Source organism: Phialemonium atrogriseum (assembly GCF_030411735.1).
Source record: "Phialemonium atrogriseum strain 8032-3 unplaced genomic scaffold QBC33scaffold_5, whole genome shotgun sequence".
Classification (NCBI taxonomy): Eukaryota; Fungi; Ascomycota; class Sordariomycetes; order Cephalothecales; family Cephalothecaceae; genus Phialemonium; species Phialemonium atrogriseum.
The window spans coordinates 362,212-380,485 of record NW_026848142.1 but is presented as its reverse complement, the minus strand read 5'-3'; the positions used below and the strand labels follow the sequence as shown (position 1 = coordinate 380,485).

The 18,274-nt window shown below is 55.5% G+C and overlaps 6 protein-coding genes across 6 annotated transcripts; 3 read left to right on the top strand and 3 right to left on the bottom strand.

The window, feature by feature from the left end:
- The first annotated feature begins 4,860 nt into the window (after positions 1-4,860).
- QBC33DRAFT_305441 (uncharacterized protein) lies at positions 4,861-6,552 on the top strand. The gene is made up of 2 exons (XM_060423432.1): positions 4,861-5,862; positions 6,028-6,552. Exons 1-2 carry the CDS (start codon positions 5,070-5,072, stop codon positions 6,297-6,299), a joined length of 1,065 nt encoding a protein of 354 aa, XP_060286125.1. The 5' UTR covers positions 4,861-5,069; the 3' UTR covers positions 6,300-6,552.
- Positions 6,553-6,961: 409 nt separating this feature from the next.
- On the bottom strand, positions 6,962-7,810 carry QBC33DRAFT_512584 (uncharacterized protein; the record flags this gene model as incomplete). Its single annotated transcript, XM_060425919.1, has 2 exons — positions 6,962-7,517; positions 7,593-7,810. 2 exons carry the CDS (start codon positions 7,808-7,810, stop codon positions 6,962-6,964), a joined length of 774 nt encoding a protein of 257 aa, XP_060286124.1.
- Positions 7,811-7,951: 141 nt separating this feature from the next.
- On the bottom strand, positions 7,952-9,559 carry QBC33DRAFT_529553 (adenylyl-sulfate kinase). The gene is made up of 3 exons (XM_060427155.1): positions 9,137-9,559; positions 8,347-9,077; positions 7,952-8,288 (listed from the first exon to the last, which is right to left on the bottom strand). The coding sequence occupies exons 1-3, from the start codon at positions 9,255-9,257 to the stop codon at positions 8,259-8,261; spliced, it is 882 nt and encodes a 293-aa protein (XP_060286123.1). The 5' UTR covers positions 9,258-9,559; the 3' UTR covers positions 7,952-8,258.
- A 1,258-nt stretch (positions 9,560-10,817) lies between these two features.
- Positions 10,818-12,165, top strand: QBC33DRAFT_556331 (uncharacterized protein; the record flags this gene model as incomplete). The annotated part of the gene is made up of 4 exons (XM_060429718.1): positions 10,818-10,964; positions 11,563-11,686; positions 11,759-11,787; positions 11,881-12,165. 4 exons carry the CDS (start codon positions 10,818-10,820, stop codon positions 12,163-12,165), a joined length of 585 nt encoding a protein of 194 aa, XP_060286122.1.
- Positions 12,145-15,678, bottom strand: QBC33DRAFT_529547 (CBF/Mak21 family-domain-containing protein). Its single transcript, XM_060427154.1, has 3 exons — positions 14,985-15,678; positions 13,241-14,920; positions 12,145-13,173 (listed from the first exon to the last, which is right to left on the bottom strand). The coding sequence occupies exons 1-3, from the start codon at positions 15,567-15,569 to the stop codon at positions 12,373-12,375; spliced, it is 3,066 nt and encodes a 1,021-aa protein (XP_060286121.1). The 5' UTR covers positions 15,570-15,678; the 3' UTR covers positions 12,145-12,372.
- Positions 15,679-16,392: 714 nt separating this feature from the next.
- Positions 16,393-18,205, top strand: QBC33DRAFT_556329 (putative prolyl-tRNA synthetase; the record flags this gene model as incomplete). Its single annotated transcript, XM_060429717.1, has 4 exons — positions 16,393-16,462; positions 16,515-16,597; positions 16,657-16,786; positions 16,845-18,205. 4 exons carry the CDS (start codon positions 16,393-16,395, stop codon positions 18,203-18,205), a joined length of 1,644 nt encoding a protein of 547 aa, XP_060286120.1.
- Between the last annotated feature and the right edge of the window lie 69 nt (positions 18,206-18,274).

The following is an 18,274-nucleotide window of genomic DNA, read 5'->3' as shown; positions in this document are numbered from 1 at the left end:
CCTCGACTCTTGAAGAGGCCTTCGATTCGAGTAGAGAGTTTCCCTGCGAACTGCGCAGCCTTCGCATCAGCCACAGCGACTCGATCATGTACACACACTGTAGTGCGCAGAGACAACGAGACATTCCGTGACTTGAGGTGGCAACGAATGGAAGGAGGCGGTAAGAGGAGATGGGTTAATCATTCATTCCAGGGCAAATAAGGGAAGAAAGACCGCGGCAAGATGCCACCCCGGCATTCACTCTGCCGATCTCTCCGCTGGCTGTTTCATGCCAACCGGGCTGTCCTATCGCTGGGCTTGAAATAACACATTTGCCAGTTGCTGTTGAGGTGGTAATTACCAGTACATAGTAAGTGATTGATCAATCTGGAGTCTTCACTGTTGTTGGCTGGCTGTTGGCCATCGATGCAGGTGCTTGTCCACATCATCTGCTTCGAATTCCGAACTATCCTGGACCGGCACCTGCTCCATTTATCGAACGAGTCTCCCACAGCAGTCTTGTGTGATGAAGCCAGTATCGTTAAGCCTTCATGAGCTAGCCTACTTGTTAGGCGATTGCTCCTCTCGTGAATCGGGGCGGCTGTGCAATCGCTATTATGACAAGCTAGTGCAGCCCAACCTGATGATGCCCTCATCATGCAATCCCTTTGCTGCCTGGATGTCGCATGTCTGGACCCCACGAATTCGGAATTGGCATGCGGAGGCGAGTGCACGACTCGACAAGTTCGAGATCGCTCCCGTCTCCAGCACGAGCAAGGAATAGGAAAAGGGGGGGATGGGGAAAGTCGGGGCTCACTAGCGAGCCGGAGGCCGAAGCAAGCCACAGAACCCAGGCCATGCCTGTTTTAAATCTGGATCTACAAGCAAATGTCGATCGCGGACAAAATATCTCTTGGCAAGGAAAGGCACGCACGTTCTTCCTCTGTCCTCTGTCGTCACTTGAGCATCAACCATCAAGTTGGACGACAACACGACACAGCCAACATCGTGGCGCGCAGAGGGAGGACGGAGTACGGATCATGGGTTGCAGCGAATGCAGATGTGGTAACGCCGTACGATGGCCCACACGGCGCAATGGTTGAATCTTGCCGTAAACCGTGCTAACTCCTTGCTTTGTCATGTCTCACTGTGTGACCGATGGGTTACGGCCACGGGACCCAAATTGGAGTGATTGAAGTTGGCCATTGTAAAGTTCAAACATCAGCCTGTGTAGACTTCTAGACGGGGTGATGATGACAGAAGCGAGAGGCCTGGTGCAATTTAGCCGCATGCGTTGAAAAAGGTCGAGAATTGACGCTGACCTTCTCTGCAGGACGAGTGGCGGCGCTACTCCGGCCATTTTTCGCACGGTCTCTTTGGTGCTGGGGTTGAAGATGGCTGTTTCCTGATTGGTCGTATTATTCTATTTTTCTGGGTACCCCTGTTTCCACCCTTTTGGTGCCTGCTGGACCCGGACCGGCTCCCGCCAAGGTTGCTAGAATTCGGCGGCATGTGCAATCCGCCCGAGTCCAGAGCAATAGTTCATAAGCCTCACCTGCCCCTACTGATCTGTGACGTCGATATCAAAAGGTAACAGTCGGTTGAATTTAAAGAATGATAGTGTGATCGTCGTACCCGAATTTTGGTTTCTCGCCAATTCCATCGCCGTGTTGAAGCTTATTTTGTCCCTACCAAACAACCTAATCCCAGCCACGGCTTACCAGGGTTCAGGGTCGAGCCCTTCGAGTCTATCAATCAACCTGCCCGCCAAGCATGGCTGATGAGGTTGAAATGATACCGTCTCGGGACATCTCAGAGGGACGACTCAGGACTCAGAACTCCAAAGTCAGAGCTGTCGCCACCGGCTCCAAGCTAGCTAGCTTCGGCGCCGCCTCGGGCCGAGTTGCATATCAGGCCGAGTTGCATATCAGGCGAGACAATCTGCACCTCAAATGGTGTTGGATCCATTGCTCCGTATAAAGGGGCGACGCAAAATGCTTCGGCCAAGCGATCGACAGGCCACGTGGGAGTCGGCAGCTTTGCCGAAGTCCGGACCGTTATCGGCTGAAAAGTGAGGACGATGGGGGGGTGATGCATTCCGTCCCAGTCCCGGTTGTCTCTGCCGTTCTTCATGCCAAACCTCACCGCTCCGATCATGCCAAGCCCACGAGAGATAAGCGCCACCCGGACCCGTGGTGCCGGCCTGCGCTAGGACAGAAGGCACCCGTTGTTCTTGGTTGTTTTGTGGTTTGGTTCTTCCCCGGCCTTGGTTAGTTTTCCCCATGGAATGAAGCTGCTTAGGCTCCGATGACCGGTGGAGGCTGCTTATAACTCTCCAAGATTCACGGTTGTCGAAGAGTATGACACTATGACCCCTCTCCACAGGTGATGTGATCAGATCCTCTCTCAAATCCCTTAAACTTTACTCATAGCCTCATCCCATTGTCACATGGAATGGAAAGAGAAGAAAAAGGAGAAACCGTCCGAATATGCACTGCCGGCCGTTGCCGTTTCAAACCTTCAAGCTTGCTGCTTCTGCATCCTCATCGAAGAGATGGGCTTGGAACATCATCCTGTCGTGAAGAACCTAGGGTGAGCCCCAGGCTAGTTTTGCTCTGCCGGGACAGATCAATGGTCGACCCCCTCACGAGAAACCAGAGGATTCTCCTGACGAGAGCGCCACGAGCGTATTTGCCACCACAGGTGCGTGCTCAAAGCACAAAGCACAGAGGAGGCGGCCATTGCGACCATGCAAACCCATGCCATCTCGCTGGAGGTTTGGCCAGGAGAGGAGGTAATAGTGGCAGCTGCCTGGCACTAGTTTCTCCTTGGAAGGGGGGAAGAATGCGATGTTTCCAAAATTACCGTCTGCAATTCGCCACCATTCCGAGGAAGAAGGTGTGGCCGCATCGTCCCATCTGCTAGTTGCAACCCGCTCACGCATATGTATGTACGACGGCGACAAATAGCCTCTGGCCTTTCGAACCTTTGCGCACAGGCACTGAATATTCCATCTTCGAACCTGGTACTAGCGGACTGGGCACAAAAAACGAGCGGTCAACGATTGTCATCCCGAGTTCCCGCCTCAAAAAGTTCGTCTGGCGGGTTGCATGATTCCCCCGGCGCCGCATCACCCAGTCCTGTGCGACGAGACGTGCTGCCCGACCGTTCCCTGCCTGTTCTACAGCTTAGGGGATTGGAGTCCGAACATTCCTTGAATAGTACTTGAGATAGGTAGATATGCTGGAACTTGACGGGATCCCGGGAAGCTGGAACGTGCAATCATACCCACCCTCCCCGACCTAGCGAGCGGTATCAACGAAACAGAACCCAGCGGTGGCAGTAGGATATGTGTCGGCAGAACCAGGAAAGTTTCCATGAAGTGTATGTGTATGTGTGCCTAATTTAAACTCCTACCCTGGTTCCAACAGACAGTTTGGCAAGGCAATAAAGATTGCTGCATCGCTTTGGAGAGCACCCATCTGCACGATGAAGCTGCATACCTGCCATCTTTGATTATGTATGGACCCAAGTTGTGGCATGCCAAGCTCCGTTAGCGGATTTAAGTCGCACGAGACACCGGCAACCAATCTATTTATAGAGACAGACTGTGGGGGGTGGGTACGCGAGCCCATTCCTCGTTGGCCCATGTTTCGACAAGGACCCCTCCCTTGACCCGAGGAGAGATTTTACCCGTCTTGCATTCAGACTAAGCTAGGTACGTACCTGAGGCAGGGGCAGCGCCGCTTTAACATCCGATGCTAAATTTGCATAATTCGTTCCGTCAAGCACCGTATCGACCGAACGGTCAAGGTATCATTTCGCCTGAGGCCCAAACTAACCTCCTTTGGCTGGTCTCATACCGAACCTGGATACAAAACATCAAATCAACACAGATACGCTACAAAAACGAACGGGTTGTATGCGTAGAGAGGTAGAAGCAAGATCTGAGAAGCTTGGGTCCGCGGCATAGATAGTCGGGCAAAGGGTCAACGGATGAAACCCCCACGTGACTCGATCTGACCGTCTCTTCAGCTTTATACTAGTAAGTAGGTAGGTACACAGCACTTGGTCTCGCTGACCGTTTGAGAGGCCAATAATGCAAGATATCATGAGCGTGTCCACACAGAGCGGCAAGGGCGCTAAACCTGATCAGTGTTGCGCGCCCCATATCCCAGAAAGAGTTGGCTCTGCCTCTCTAGGTTATCTCTTTGCCTTTCCTGCAACCAGATGACCCAATTATTGGCCAAGATATTCCCTTTTCAGCCAGTATTATTGCCTGTGCATTGATTTGGATTGGATTTCAAATATTCTCGTCATAGGAGCCCAGAACCCAGAACCCTGTGAGGACGGGGGAACAACAAAGGGCGCCGCTCGCCAAGCCGATATGATGTGACTGGCGAGAAAGGAGCCTGCCCCCCTCCGATCATCATCTCTGGGCATGACATCCATCTTTGCACTCTACCTCTCTACCTCTCTACCTCTCAGCCTGCGCGCTTTCCCGCCTTCCCGTTCTGCTGCCCGTGCCGCCTGGCCCTGGTTACATAGCTTGTCAATAGACCTATGCTGTCCCAAGAGCTGGGGACCTGGAAGCCCTGCGCTTGGTGCTTATTATTTTCATGATTATCAGTTGCGACCACCATCCATCCCCCTGAAAGCTGCCCAGTCCTAGTCGAACTGCCAAAGCTCATTTATATTACCTTGCAGCTCCGCCCCATTATATCCGCTTCCCGCCAGAGTCTGTCTGCAGATCGAGACCCCCCAATATCTGCCTCGCTTCTTACTTGCCTGAACTCTGGCCTGGGCCACCTGACGCCAAATTCCCGTTCCTGCGTCTGCACATTCCTTCAGGGGCACGCCAAACCAACCTTGCTTGTTCGGTTTCGCACTACCTAGTCTCCCCGCCGTGTCCGAGACGGACGGCCCTGAACCAAACCTAGGCCTCTGTCGGTCCGCGCGCATTATACCCCCATTTTCTTCAGATTCGCCCCCAAGCAATCCATAGGGCCGGCCGATCCGGCGTAACTCGATCCCGAGCGATTCCCGAGAGACCCCGCCTCGCCGCTCTTCCTCGGGCCTTTCTGCAGATTATGGCTGCACCGGATGAGCCCGCGGTGGATACGAACGCGGCTCCGGCGCCTTCCGAAGAGCAGCTGGACGTGGTCGAGACCCCGACGTCGCCGTCGTCCGCCCTTGCCCTATCGAGGTTCGAGTTCGAGGCGGGCAAGGGCAACGATGGTACTAAAATCCTCATGGTGGAATGGGACACCTCGCCCGCCGCGCCCGCCCCGACCGGCGATGCCGAGACGACAACATCTGACAGCGGGGACTGGGAGGTATCATGGGAAGGGAAGGCCACCGTGCTCCCCACGCGGGATGCAGAGGCCGACAACGACGGGGAGGGCAAAGCTCGTCGCCGGGTATACTTCCTCCTACCCCCGGGGGCTGCGATCCCCGCGATTGTCAGCATATCCCGGAGAGGCGCCGGCAACGCTCTCGCCGCCCTGCGCACGAAACCCATGCCGGCCATCTTCCCCAAGGAGCTGACGGGCGGCCGAGACACGGTTGGCAAGCGAGGGGTCCTGCACACCATCTGGGCGAAGAAGCGGCTGGAGGAGCTGCAGGCCGAGATCGCGGCCGAGATGAAGGCCAACGGCGAGAGCGTGGGTCTCGAGATGGCGATGCAGGAACGCCAATGGATCGTCGACCACTTCGGCCTCCCCCCGACCGACGGCGTGCCGCAGCCCACCCGCCTTCACATCCCCCAGCAGCAGGTCCAGGGCCCCGCGAGCCCGCGGTCGCCCATCGGCGGCCGTCTAGGGGAGAAGCTCCGCGGCTTGAAGTTGGCGACGAGTCCAGTAGAGCTTGCTGCGGCTGCTCAAGGTATGGTGTTGCCACATCTTAGTCCCATGCTCTACAGTTTAGTCCGAAAAGTAGTGGTGGTGTGACGGGCTGCTTCAGATGGGAGTAGGGGAGTGGTTGAGGGGGAGGAAGCGCCCCTTTTTATTCGAGAGAGAGGAGAAAAGAAAATCACTAACCACATAGCAGCCGTCAGAGCCGCACCACGAGCACCGCACCCCCAGATCACGTCACTCTCCCCCGGCGCCTCAGACGTAGCAGTATCGTCGTTCGCCATGTTCCCCGGCCGCGAGGCTCCGCACGACGCAGGCAACGACAGCGTCGCGTCCCTGGACGCGATCCTGGGGACCGGCGCCCCTGCGGCCACGACCGGTGACGGCGACACCGAGGAGGACCTGTTCGCGCTGCCCATGAGCCCCCGAAGTCCGGAGATGAAGAGGAGCCCGTTCAGCCTATTATAGTCGTGCGCAGCCTCCGATCCTTGTCAGGAAGCCACGGTGGTATGCGCCGTCTAGAGGTACGAGTCGGCCGATCCGGAAACCCGTGATGCTTCAAGAAGTGGATTGGAGTATCTACACTATAACAGAGTCGAGTGCTCTGCGCTGCAAGGAGGACATCCAACCTCAACAGCAGCAATACATATTTAGGGCGGCAAGTGTTCTCGCCCAAACAGCTTCCGGGGTTGCGGACAGGACTGGGTCAAGTGTCCGTACAGGAAGCTACTGAATCAGCCTAGACCTTGATATCACATTGACATTTCAAGCGTATTAGTTTCCAGAATTAGAATCAAGTCCTTAATGAAATGACGTTTATATGGCCCGCCAGTATCAAACGCATTTCCATACGTGAGCCCTTCCCATGAGCTCCGGTAAGCCCATCATCTAGCCGTACCTATATGTAGTAAGTCTCCAGGGCAAGGTATTCCGCATCTCCTGGCAGTTGGTTCCCATCTCGCCAGGCCCTAGCGATGCATATGGCCTGCGCGCTTGTGATTGATAGTCGGCGCATTGGCGCACTCCCAACCAAGGCCCCCCTTTTCCTCACCATCCAGCCGGACGTCTCAAGTGTATTCCATATCATTCCCCTCCGGGAATCCCGGACAGAAACTCGCCGTACAACAACATCACCTCCACCCCCCAACCCGTCCCTCATCCCACCTCTGCTTCCTCTCCAGCCGCAGGTAATACAACTTCTTCGCCTCCCTATACCGCCTCACCCACTCCCCAACCTCCCTCTCAGTCGCCTCGCCACCCCCATCTCCATCCCCACCCCCTGCCCCCTGCCCCGCACCATTCGCCCCACCGCCGCCGCCGCCGCCATCGAGGAAGCTCTCCTCGAGCGCGGCGCACACGGCCTCCTGCTCGGCGACGCCCTGCCCGAGGCGCTGGTACAGGCTGGCGGGTGCGAACGGCGCGAGCGCGACATCCATGTCGGCCTGCTTGGCGCGCCAGGCGCGCTCGAGCGCGTGCGTCGCCAGCAGCCGGCCCTGCGTCGCCGCCCGCGCCGACGCGAGGCGCGCCTCGTGCTCGCGCAGGCGCGCCGCGAGCTCGATGTTGTCGGCCAGCGCCGAGCACAGGGCCGCGTGGCTGGCCGCCAGGGACGGGTGGATCGTCTGCGGGGAGTGGGCGAGGGCCGAGAGGAGGGTCGGGGAGGAGAGGATGTCGGCTAGGTCTTGCTTGCTGGTTTGGGGTTAGTTTTTGGTCCGGTCCCGGTTGGTTTGGGAGAAGGTGTTTTTTTTGGGGGGGAGAACTGACGACTTATCCTCGAGAAATTTGGGCAGCCATTGATCACCTGGGTCTGGGATAGGTTGTGGTTGCGCAAGGTGAGAATTTGTGCTCGTCGCAGGAAGCTCGGCCTGTGATTCTGGTAGCGAGGAGGTCGCCGGCGACTGTGTTAATGCCGGCGTGCTCATCCGGCTGGTTTCATGGCTTCCAGATTTTGGAGGGGGGACTGGGGGCGTGTGGGAGTACATTTTGCATTTCTTGCGATTCCGGTCAAGGTGAGGGAGGATAGAACAGTTGCTCGAGCTTCTCAAGAAGTCGTCATTTGGTTAGTAAGTTTCCAGGGGCTTATGCCTGCCGCGGGGCTTATCGCTTATCGCAGCAGCGGATTGTTTTAGTGGGGGCCTTTGCGCCTGGCTTGTTATTTATGTGCAGTGTCTATCAAGGTTGCTATCTTCAACTATATATGTGACGTATGGCCCCAGGTAAAAATAATCGACATCGGCACCATGCGCTTGTTCTAAGACACCTTCAACCAATGTAAAATACCCCTTTCTTGGGCAAGGAAGAAAGTCTAAATCTGTGACCTCCAAACACCAAACTCCTCTATGTTCTATCATGCATTGCATCATCAGGTCGGCAACGCCGCTCGACTCGATAGTTCAATTCCAATGGGACCTGCCTCGTGCATGTCCCCTCTCACGTCACCGGGTATACCTTCGCCATCATCTGTGTAACAGTTAGCTAACCTGCTCCGTCTAGCAGCCCCGGGTCCGTCAATGCTTACCGATGCCTGCCTGGGCGAAACGTATAATGCACTAGCCGTAGCTAGCACAGTAGGCTGCTCATCCTCGGTGGCAGGTAGTGTCTCAATGTGGCCTTCAACCCAGGCTTTCCGACCCTCGACCTTGGTCGTCGTCGCCCTCAGCACCAGATACTGATCCGCCTTGGCCGGCACCTTATAGTTAACTTCCAGTTTGGCCGTCATGCCAATGTTATGGGGCAGCGCGGCGAAGCAGCACCTCGCCAGCCCCTCGTCAAGCATGGTGGCAAGGAACCCGCCGTGGATGATGCCGACGTGACCGCAGAGATCGGTCCCGACATGAGATATCTGCACGTAGCTCTTGCCCCCTTTCTCGTTGAACGCGAAGGGCGGTACGGCCACCTTGCCCGGTCCCATCAGCGTGCCGGCCGTCAGGTTCTGCGTCCGCCACGCCGCGGGGATCTTCATGTGCGGGCGGCTCTCGGTGAAGTCGGGTTCGGCGCGCAGCGACTTCACCAGGGGATGCGAGTCTATAAACTCCTCTTTCTCCTCGGAATCGGGATGCGCCGGCTCGAACACCTTGAGTGACTCCGCGTCGGTCGTGGGGGACAGGATCTGCCCCACCGATTTGTAGGCGGGAGCCGTGGCCATGATGAAACCGATGGCGCTGAAGAGGAGGGCGCCGCCACAAAAGGACGCTGCTCTGCGAAGGAATGAGGATTCTTTGGAGCCGGAGGCGGTAGAGTCTGCAGTGGCTGTGTACGTGCTGTTAGTCGTCGCCCCTTGAAAATATCAAGGAGGGGTATCTCCTTACCAGTGGTTGTAGACTGGAAACGGACTGGACTTCTCTGGACTGGAAGACGCAACGAGTGAAGGTGAACAGGACGACGGATGGCGCGGACTCCTTGGAGGACAGAAAACCGAGGTAGCGACATTTTTGTTGAGCTCAGGGGTGGGAGCCCTTATGTATGAGGATGACCTTGAGTGGATCCTACCAGAATTTGCCTAGGCTATGCGACGAGGGCGACGAGGCTATCCTGCTGTCCGTGACTCGGGTCTTTGGACTAACCCCCAACCTTCCAGGTGGATGCACCGGGCGTCGTGTCTCCCGCGCTCCGAGATCCGGTTGGCGACAGCTGCTTAGAAGCAGTGCAAATTGTGGAAAAGCGGTCGGGGCTCGGTGCAATTGATGTACTTGGCGCGGGGCTTTCCAACGAGGCAAGATGAAATCTTTGTTGAACCTCGGCACAGCGGTGAGATCGGGGCTCCACCACCGATCTCGCTGCAACCTGGGTTATGTAACGCTCTCACCTAGGTGAGGGTGTCACACCTTAAATTCTCCGCTCCGTGTAAGTCACCGTACCAGACCAAATTGGCGCAAACAGCGAATGCGCAGTCCAGGTTTGGTAAAGTTCCCAAACTGGAATTGGAGCCTACGCCCCGTTAGGTTCATCGGGACCAGGTGTTCCTCCACTTGTTACGGTCTGTTGAATGTGCAACAGGCTACAGAACTACATGCCACTGGTCAAGCTTTCAAGTGAGAGGACCATATAATATTGAGTCAAGGAGACGCAAGGCCAGCACACGGATCATTTCGTTCGGCTCTTCTTCCCTTCTTCCTCTCCTCCTGCCACTTTCTGCCAGCAGCCCGATCAGGTAGAAGGCATGATGCTTGGCCCTATCAAGGAAATGTGCCATAGTTTGCAGCCAGACTTTGTCTCGCTTAGTCTTCGGAGATGCCTACCTTACCTATTCGAGAAATACGACGACGACATCTAGGATTACGGCACAGAGCTATTCGAGACGTTCAAGAAGCAGCTTTACGTGAAGGAACTCTACCATGAGATCGTAAGAGGTGCTTTTAATGTCTACTATCGCATTCGCTTCGCTGATGGTGCTGGGGCGATGATTCGCTCCCATGCCAGCGTATTTCAAGTACGCTGAAGAGAGGGTTCTGGCCGAGGTTGCCGCTATGCGCTATGTCACGAGCAACATCACCATTCCAGTGCCCTTCATCCTCCACTACGACATGAAAGAGGAAAGCCCAGGCGGACTGGGGGCCCCTCATCATCATGGAATGGGTGGAGAATGCAGGCGACGTTGTCGACGTCGTGAACACACCTGGTTTTAGATACGAAGATCCCCAGGACTTAATCCCAACATCGATGAGGAGAAGCTCGAGTACATGTACAGCCAGGTGGCTGCTTCTCAAGGCTGCTGACGACTGGGAGGCGGCCTGGGCGCCTGGGTAGCCAGATATGAGCCAAGATTGGACACTTTTCTCCGCGCCTCGAGGCAAAAGAGAAGCAATTTATCGAGGATGGTCGCTTGAAGGAATCAGAGATCTCGTCTACCCGCATGCGTGAGAGCTAGGAGTCGGGTCGCTTCTGGCTGACGTATGCGGCGCGGAGGACTTGGGCATTTGACGCCATTTACTGGAAGATACTGGACAAAAAGTCCATTTGCAAGAATGAAAGCGGAGATATCATGATATCATGGACAGGCTGAAGCTGCTACCACCAGAGCAGGTCAATGCCATAGAGGGATTTGTGGAGAGGAGGCTCAAGGAGAGGGAGGAGCGTAGGCTGGTGGATTGGTACAAGCCTGGCGCGGAGTCAACTTTGCCCCCTGACATCCTTGGTGTAGGTGTCTCGACCAGGTCTGGTTTGAGGGACCAGAGGACTGCCACTGCAGCGGTAGCAGGGCAAGAAGAGGAGGTTGGTACTGGCAGTGCTGGTTGGATATAGGATTGTAGAATAGGCCTCGTCTTGCCACGGACCAGGGGTCGAATTGCCAACATTTAAAGTCGGCGAAGTGGAAACGCAGGCTAGCTAGCAAGCCAACAAACATCAACTCCAAACGCTCAGAGTCAATAAACCCTGTTCAATGACTGGTAGGTGTAACCTGATCTAGACTCTGTGGTCGATTGGTAGATGTGGGTGGGGCGCATGGTCGAACGGGAACTAGAAATCAGGTTACTGCATACCGGTATGTACTGCGTAGTACAGCAACAGGTTTCACCCCTACGTAGGCCGGGCCGCATACTAGCAGGGTCTCCAGACAGTTAAAGTTCATGATCCCCTCCTTCATCGTCATAGTTGATCTGTAAACGTTTCAACCTCAGACTTCATAGAAATCGAACGTCCCGACAGTGCTCGGAAACATAATTTGAAATGGTCAGTAACCGCAGCCATTATATCTGAACATGAGCGTCTGTTTCCTTGCTGACTCGCACAACAGGCAACAGCTGAGACCGTTCACCTCGGCCCTCCCCACGAGCCAAAGGAGGAATCGATTAGAGCGTTCAAGCAGATTGAGCACGAGCTGCGGAAGCAGCTGGTCCATATCCGCCACGAGCATAACAGTAAGCAAGCAATGGCACGCCCCCTTTCCCAGTAGTTTACGTTCGTATTCTAAACTGGGACCCGCGCAAAAGAGCATGAGCCCGAGTACTTCGCAGCCGTGGTAAGCAACCTGCCCCAAGCACCTCTTTGAGTCTTCCCTTGCACCCAATCCCCCTCCACCGGGGTCCTTTCTCACCCACCGCCCCCCTCACAGGCTCACCTGAGCAACACGGATCTGGTCTCCTTCACCAGCGCCGACTTCGAGCAGGTCCGGGTGGGCATCTCCGCCTACGGCATCCACATCTTCGGCAAGCTGCGCCTGCCGGCGATGCCCGATTCCGGCCCGGCGTACGTCCACTTCCGGATCTTCAGCACCGGGCCCGACGACCAGGCCACACTGCACTGCATCCACACCGAGGAGCGGGAGCTGCCGGGCGGCGGCTTCTCGTACCGGGCCATCTTCACCAAGAACGACCCCCTTGAATGGTTCGACACTTGAGTGACACCCCCCAGGGTGGCGGATAAATGGCAAATCGAGGATCGAGATACCCTGGATGGTGGTGCGCGATGGCTCAGTACCTGGCTTGTTGCTGTACTTAGATAGCATAGCTGGACTGAAAAATGAATTTCATTATCGCTCCTACCTAGAGCCTTCTAAAAGAGCCAGAAGCGGACCGAGAGCACACCCGCATCATCGTATCCCCTCCTAATCGTCCAAATCATCGTCCCCTGCCAACATCTCCGCATAATCCTCTGCGGAGGCAAAGGTCGGCAGGCTCTTCATCTCCTTCTTGTGTTGCCTGCTCTTAGCCCTGCGATTGGCAGGAGTATCATCATCGGCAGCATCGTCCTCGTCCTCGTCCTCGGGCTCTGCCTCCTCATCAGACTCTCCGAATATGCCCTCGAAGGCATCATCATCGCCACTCGGGACATCATCGAAGCCCATCTCCCCACCAGAGACATCGTCATCACTTCCCATATCCAAGCTGACGTCGTCGTCGTCATCATTGTCAAAGCCATCCATGTCGATGTCCGAGTCACCCTCCTCTCCCTCGACCTCGGGCCGCGAGTTGACTAGGGCGCCCCAGATCTCCTCCTCGGCCGCCTCCTCGTCCTCCTCCTCGTCTCCCTCCTCGGCCTTCTTCGGCTTGGCGGCCTGGCCGGGCTTGCCGACCTGCGCAAAGTACTTGTGGAAGAAGACGTCCTCGGCCGCCACCTGCTCGGGCCTGAGGTTCCAGAACGACGCCGAGTTGACGGCCGCCTGCTGCCTGGCCCCCGTCTTGCCGGGCACCGCGATGATCGACGCGCTGCCCGACGCGAGCACCGGCTGCATGATGGAGCCTCCGCGCTGTGTCTCGGTCGCCTTCGGGCTCCGGTACACGAATTTGTCCAGGAAGTGCATCAGGGTATGATTCGCTAGATCTGGTTTGGGGAGACCCGTTTGGCGCGCTAAGAGGCTCGCCGCAAATACGCCGACCGAGGGATGGAAGTGAGTGAGGAAAGGAACCTGAAGAAGTTAGTTGGAGGTTCGGTGACCAAAAAAAAAATCAAGGGACAAGATCATGGAAACTCACAATTTCCCAGAGACAACTCTTGTCCGCGTTGCTGTACTCTGGATCCCTCTTCCGGCCATCATACATTCGCTGACTCCTCTTTTGCGCGGCAAGAGCCTCGTCAGCAGCCGGCTCTGGCTTTTCGGCGTCGCCGTCGACGACGTCCTTGTAGACCTCCTCCTCGTCACTGTCGTATTCCTCCGGCTCGTTCAGCAACGTCTTCAGGTCGGGGAACGTTGCGTCTAGCTCCATAATAAGGAATAGGATGCCACACGCGAAGGAAGGTTGATGAAGGTTGATCACCTGCAGCATTCGTTTGACGAACGCCTTGACCCTGCGGACATCCAGGTCGTTCTTTAATGCTCGGTAAAGAAGATTGAGATACAGTGCCTGCTTCGAAGACGTGATAAGACGGGGGTCCAGGAGAGACTCGTAAAGAGTCCGGTAGAATCTCTCAACTGCCAGCTGCTTTGATGCGGCAAGCTGTTGGACGAGCATCAAGGCCTGTATACTCGTATTGAAATTCGAAGAGTGGGTTATCCTGAACAGCGTATCGAGGTGCTTCTCCAACGTCGAGTCGTCGGTCATGGTAAAAGGGATAGCTCGGTTTACCCCCGTCAACACCGCCGACACGAGCTTCTGGGTTGTCTCTTGTTCATTCCCAAGCACACCAGGCTCGGGCTTTTGCTTCCTTGACTTCGGCCGCGATCCAACTTTAGACTTCTTCTCGAGTTCAAAGGACTCAATACCACCCAGTGCACCCGTCTTTAGGAGCGAGAGGAACATCTCAAAGTAGATCCGTACAAGGTTATCAGCGATTTCCGGCTCCTTGGAACTGAGAATCGTCTGATTCAGGGTGTTGATGGCAAAGTACTTTGACCGTACACTCTGACCAGGTCGAAGGAGGACTTCTTCTTCCACCGTCTTAACAACAATGGCCTTCATTCCCGGGTGCACGTTCAGCAACTGCAGCAACAAGTGTGAAGCTCGAGACGCAATCTTTCGCTCTCGGTCTCCAAGCTTGTTGACGAGGAGTCTCAGCAGGTTGGCTTCCTGCTCCGGCTTGTCCTTGAGGAGCCCAAAGGCGAAGTCTAGAGCCCTCGACCTTGAGTAGACGACTTCGTCTCCACACCAGACCTCGAGGAGCTGAATGATTCGGAAGTAGGCGTCCTTGAGCCAGTTCTCGTACGCCCACATGATCAGGTGAGCCTTGCTCACGTTGCCTGGGAGTCTCTGTCCGACTGCCCAGGTGCGCGTCGAGGTTTGCTGCAGGGAGCCAATCAGGCCGGGCTGAGACTGAAAAGGGCGCAGACGCCTGTCAGAGGGAAGGACGACGCCGTTGCCCATAAGATCCACCAGGGCTCCTAAAGCGGCGATTGCCTGGCCACGACTCTTCTTCCCCGCCAAATTGATCAGGTTCTCCGAGGCCTTGATAGTGTGGACCGGGGACTCTTGTATGCCCAGAGTCAACGCAGACACCTTATCCGACAGTGTACCAGACGACATGATAGTCGACATGAACTTCTGCGTGGAGGAAGAAGACTGCTTTGAACCGTATATGGCTGCATCTTCTTCAAGGAGTGTCTGCGCGTACGCCTTCAGGCCCGCGATTGCGGCAGAGTACTGCTTGGTGTCATCGGAAATAGGAGCAGACAGGTGCTCGGTGCTAAAGGCATGCCAGTCTGGTCGGGGATCAAATGTCTAAAATAAAAGGATGGTTAGCCCACGTCCATTTGTCTAACCAACAGACGAGATGCTTACTTACCAATCTCCCCGCGTTCTTGCCTTTGCGAGACTCGTCTTGGGTAGGTGGCGGCAGTGGCAATGGTTTTATCTCGTCCTCAGGCTCGGATGCCTCTTCTTCGGACTCTTCGGTCTCAACATCGTCGTCCTTGCGCACGTTCTGGAATCCTAGGCTGGATGCGAACTTGGCCAACTCATTCTTGAGCGTATCGTCAAAGCCTCCTTCGACTCCGAATTCTTGTAGCTCATCCTCTCCCCCCTCGGCATCCGAGTCGATATTCGCAATGAGTGCCAGGTCGTCCTCGTTCCCACCAAGTGCCTTTATCTCCTCCAGCAGGCTGTCTGACGATGGTTTCCCGGCCCTCTTCGCCTTGCCCTTCTCCTTTTTCGAGTCAGACTCGGCGGCGACTGTTTGGCGCTTCTTGGACTTTGGGGCTTCCGCAGGGGTGTCTTTCCTCTTCCTCTTCCCGTTCTGATCATTCTGACCAGTGCCATTGGGCGTTGCCAATGTCTTGTCGAGCTTGGCGATTGACTTATTGAGTGCGGCCTCGTCAAAGCCAGGTTTGGCCGACTTGGGCTTTTTGTCCTTGCGATTAGTTGGCGCCATGACTACCGCAGTGGCCAGAGTTGGATTGCTCTTGGTGTAGAGGAGGAGAGAGAGAGAAGGGGTCCCAGAGGTTGAGCTTCACCCACAGAGAAATTCACCAAGCATCCATTGGCCGAAGAAATTTTCGAGAAAAAAAAGGGCGGGGCCAAAGGCGGCCAGCCCCACGCTGAGTCCCGCTAGAGTGTAGCCGCACCTGCAAGGCTATTGCCGCCAGGTTAGCCCCTGAAACCTGGTAGCACCACTGGAGTGGAACTGGAAGTAACGCCAGTGCTGCGAGGCTGCAAAAAGTTCCCAATTGAATTGGGAAAGGCGACCAATTCCTGGCCAAACAGCTTAAAATACCAACATTTACGGCTACCTACTGTGTCTCACTGAGTCCCATAGCTATGTAGGGGTTATTGACACGTCGGAAAATGTTTCGCTGTCCTTCCGCCGGCCTCAGAGGGCCAGTCCGCCAAGCCCTGGGAGGACATTGTATCGTAATCCTCTCCTCGGCCAGGCGTAAGCCTTTCACACAAGTAAGCGTACCCTATGAGATGAATAAGGTTGTAAGTACTAAATGCCTAAAAGGATCGATGGATACATGTTGATAAGCGTGCCCGTCTCTCCAACGTATGGGCGCCGAGCGGAGGTATTGCAGCAGGAGAGAATGAGGGTAGGACCATAGGTTCCAGTGCCTGCAGACAATCGCTAATGGCTTAGACGCTCATTCGAAACTCATTCGTGCTGGATTTCTGCGCCAGGTCAGTCTAGAGGTGTTCAATCAACCCCTGAGAGACACTGGCTCACCATTGATCAACAGTCACACTCGGGCATATTTCATATGCTTCCTCTAGGCCGCCGTGTTGAGGACAAGATCCAGCACCTCATCGACCAGCATATGCAAAGCCTAGGTAAGCTGGCAAGCGTGTTATTGGGGATGCTAGCCTGCTCACGAGTGTCTAGGAGCTTCGAGGCTTTCCCTCTCGACCATCTCCTCGGAATCACTTTGGGAGAAGAGCGGCCGTCTAAAGAATGTAGCGTCAGAGGTATGGACAGACCTAGGTCTGGTCAAACGAGTTATTTCATGGCTGACTGTTCTTGCTAGCTTTTCCGCTTCGTTGATCGGAAGGGGTCGCCCTACCTCCTCTCTCCAACACACGAAGAAGAAATCACGACGCTTGTATCGCGCGCAGTGAAGTCTTATAAGCAACTTCCGTTGAGGTTGTATCAAATCAGTGAGTTGAAAAACGTTACGATTCCGAGGGTTGGTTCTTATCTATTTCTGATTCGTAGCTCGGAAATATCGAGATGAATTCCGTCCCCGTCATGGCCTCCTCCGCGGCCGGGAATTCATCATGAAGGATCTCTATACGTTTGACTCTACGATACCCTCTGCACTCGAGACGTACGAGCAAATTCGAGCAGCGTACGTCGAGATCTTTGCCGCGCTCAAGCTTCCCATCCTCGTTGCCAAGGCCAGCTCTGGGGACATGGGTGGCGACTTGAGCCACGAGTACCACCTTCCCACGTCTCTCGGAGAGGATCACGTTGTCAGCTGCAGTGACTGCGACTACATCATCAACGATGAACTGGCTGAAACTCGCCCTTCAGGCAAGCATGAAGCGAGTGGCCGGATCCATGTTTGGAGAGGCATTACGAAGGACAGGTCCACGCTTATTAATGTGTGGTATCCGGAGAGTGTCGAGGGTGCTTCAGGCAGCGGCCCAAGAGAGTATACGGACGCTGACATCAACATCTATACCGTGAAGTCCCTGTTTCCCGACCTGGATGGCGGCATTGAGAACCCCCTGCCACATTGGGTAGATGTCATCAGCAGCCGAAAGGATGACGGCATACGGCTAGTGAACATCGTCGACTGTCGCCTGCCGTCATCCTTCCTCGACAGTATCAAGAACCAAAGCCCGGGAATTCCAGTATGGCCGGATGGCCTCGGCCAGACGCCACCTCCTTCCATCTCCACAGTCATGGACAGCGACAAGGATGGCGGAACCCTTAACCTGCTAAGAATCCGGACAGGCGATAAATGCCCACAGTGCTCATCAGGGACACTTAAGGTACAGAAGGCCATAGAGCTTGGTCACACCTTCCATCTAGGCACGCGCTACTCCGAGCCATTAGACGCAAGAGTCTCAATCCCATCGAACATGCTTCCGGAATCGGGATCTAGTTCCGGGCCAGCCCAACCAGTTGCGTCGAAAGGGGACGAGGTCGTCAGTGTGCCCATGCAGATGGGCTGCCACGGGATCGGAGTCACTCGCATCATCGGCGCAATAGCCGATCACCTAGCCGATGAGAAGGGCCTGAACTGGCCACGGGAGGTTGCACCTTACGAAGTCGTCGTCATACCAGGAAAGGGCCTGGATGGCGATGCTGAAGACGTGTTTGATGCACTGTCTGCCTACGGAAGACCAGCAGAGCGGGTCCTGGATGCCATACTGGATGACCGCGATAGCTCGTTCGCATGGAAGCTGAACGATGCTGACCTTGTCGGGTACCCGGTTATTGTCGTCCTCGGCAGGGAATGGAAGGCCCGTCGACGGTGCGAGGTGCAATGCCGGAGGTTGGGAGTCAAGGAGCATGTCGGTATGGACGAGTTGCCTGTATTTGTAACCAATCTCCTCGATCAACTTTGAAGGCTGAGGTTGTACATACTTAATCACCCGTCCTAAGATATTCTTAATGATCATGCCCCTTTGTCCTCG